Source organism: Nematostella vectensis, chromosome 12, assembly GCF_932526225.1.
Source record: "Nematostella vectensis chromosome 12, jaNemVect1.1, whole genome shotgun sequence".
Lineage (NCBI taxonomy): Eukaryota > Metazoa > Cnidaria > Anthozoa > Actiniaria > Edwardsiidae > Nematostella > Nematostella vectensis.
Window position 1 is genome coordinate 1,875,252 of NC_064045.1, and position 2,515 is coordinate 1,877,766.

Consider the following 2,515-nt stretch of genomic DNA (forward strand, 5'->3'; position numbering starts at 1 on the left):
AGTGGTCAAACAAGGTCCAAAAGTGGTCCAAGGTAGAATATGGGCATTTCTGAAGTTAGTTGTAGCCAGCCCAAAGTCACGGGGAAGGTCCAACTATGCTAGTAGACATTAACTAAGAAAGATTCAGGACGAAGATTGAAGTTTAGACTTTTTTTGCAAACTTCCCAAACAATTTTTTAAGTGCCGACGATTTTTTTCGATTTTCAAAAAATTCCCACGAGCCAGGAATGAGCAGCAAACAATACGTGGTTAGTGTCCAAGCGCAGCTCTATATCATAAGCAAAAGAAATCTCAAGAAAAGATTTTGCAAGTACGACTTTTTTGGGTTTAAAAATGGTCCAAATTGCACCTTCTCCTTAAAATATCTTTGCAAATATTGACTTTGGAGGAAAACAAAGTGCAGAGCGCCTAAATGCAATTGGAAGAGCTTTAGAATGAGGCTTTCCCACAACCCAAAAGAAAGTAGAAAAGGGTACTATGGTATTTCATTGCAGAGGGATATTTTTAAAAAAGGTTTGGCAATGGGACTGGGTGTTAATTTTGGTTTAAATGACGACTTTTAAAAAAAAAATATCTTAAGTATGTGCCAGGCAAATGGTCGAGATTGTCATTGATGCACTAGGAGGCAATTCAAATGTAGCAAGGTTCTATAGACGTTCCGGGGAAAATGAGTGATATGGGTCCCAAACAAGGTCAAGACGTATGAACAAAACAACTAGAGGTTAAAGTTCTTTTTATTGCTCTTGTGTTGATAATGGCCTCTTGGTCCCCCCGCATAGAAATATACGGTATTATCGATCAATAGATCGGGGTATCACCCTTGCCAAGGGCTCATTGTTGCCAAGTTTTTATCATCAAATGCTGGATATTTAAGATGAGATTGTACTAGAGTGACACTGGCTGGACTGAGACTGTGGCCGGGCTGAGACTGCGGCTTAGCTGCAACTGCAGCTCATGGTTTCTTATTATTGCTTCATTGAAGTGATAACGTCACCACCACAGTCAACCCCCCACAGTAAGAACAATAAGACCGTAAGGAAAAATGTCACTCATTGTTGTGGAGCGTTGCTATGGTGACCAGTGAATTTTCAAAGTTAGGGGAAATGTACGAAAAAACTAAGTAGCCGATAAGCCAAGGTATTTGGTGCGTTTTTATAATTCAGACAGTTCAAGGAAAAAAGCCCCCAACTTGGTATGAACAGAAGTGCTAATGATGCCTATGTGGTCAATATGTCCGTTACTTTTCCAGGGAAGCTGTCCTCTAGCCCTTTAATAAAGAAAAATCACAAATAAAAATGTAAACCATTTAATTTGCTTCATATTTGCCGATGAGGGATCGTCCCTCATCGCTGTTACCTCAATGCAAACCATTTATAATGAAATGTCAAGTGAAATGTCAACAATGTAAACAAACAAAATCAAACAGTAGAGAATGTTCGTAGTCACTTCTTTGAGGCTTCATGCGTCTTTCTTAGATTGCGAACTTTCTCATAGCATCTCTTTATGCCTTGCCTCCGGATGACTTGATTTCCGGTGAAGGTGCTTCGCAATAAATCAATAATCTCATCTTTACGAATCGCGGCGTCTCCGGAACGGCCGCAGTTGGTGACGATGATGTCGTGGTACATTCTTGACCATACTCTTCTCATGCTTGAGGACGTAGAGGTGGATATCACACTCTAGTCCTCAGACTCCTCGTCCCTCTCGGCAGATGCAGTTTGTTTGTCCAAAATTGCATAGTACAATTCTGCAGTGGACAGTTTGTGTGCCATCGCCGTTGCAATGCGTCTTTTTGTCGGGGATCCCAAGTCCCTTGTGTTCGATACGATGAGCTATTGGCAAGGAACAGGTGCGTTAAATACGGAGCATTACATATGACGTACCCCAGAACCAATATAAATCGTATAAAATATTTATCTTACCTTTCTAACTATTGTTGGGCTCATTTTTGCTGCCTTTTTCTCGCTTAAGCAACCAGTGCTCTTGACAAACGACTTGAGGCACTTGTGTATCTTTTCTATCTTTTCTCCGCATGACGTCGTGAACAGAGATGGCTGGCTGAGGGAGGCCAGCAATGGTCTTACATTCCTGTAGATTAAGGGAAAAGACATCCAGGATAAGTTACATAGAATATAACTTTAAGGATCGTACGCTATGACCCAAAATATAATAAACGATCCTTTACCTGATGTATTGACGGACCTTCTCGTAAAGCGTTTTCGTCCAGGTGAGGAACGTTGCCCCGTGGCCTCGGTGGGCGGTTTTGTGCTTGAACACGGGGCACTGATATATGATGGCATCTTCCCCCTCCACGCTCCTCATTGCCTGAAACTCGGGGACGCTGACTCCAGAAACAACCCCCGCGCGGCTCCCGTTCTCCATGGTTACCAGGAATATGAGGTAATCCTCATAAAGTTTTTGCCTATATGGTTTTCCAAGAGCTTTCGAATGAGAACGTGTATTTAAAAATAATCCTGGCACCTAGATTTACACATCTGGCATAGCTTTTAGTCGA

The 2,515-nt window shown here is 41.9% G+C and overlaps 1 protein-coding gene across 1 annotated transcript; it reads right to left on the bottom strand.

The window, feature by feature from the left end:
• Positions 1-1,269: 1,269 nt before the first annotated feature.
• Positions 1,270-2,203, bottom strand: LOC125557616. Its single transcript, XM_048720387.1, has 2 exons — positions 1,923-2,203; positions 1,270-1,832 (listed from the first exon to the last, which is right to left on the bottom strand). Exons 1-2 carry the CDS (start codon positions 2,109-2,111, stop codon positions 1,680-1,682), a joined length of 342 nt encoding a protein of 113 aa, XP_048576344.1. The 5' UTR covers positions 2,112-2,203; the 3' UTR covers positions 1,270-1,679.
• Between the last annotated feature and the right edge of the window lie 312 nt (positions 2,204-2,515).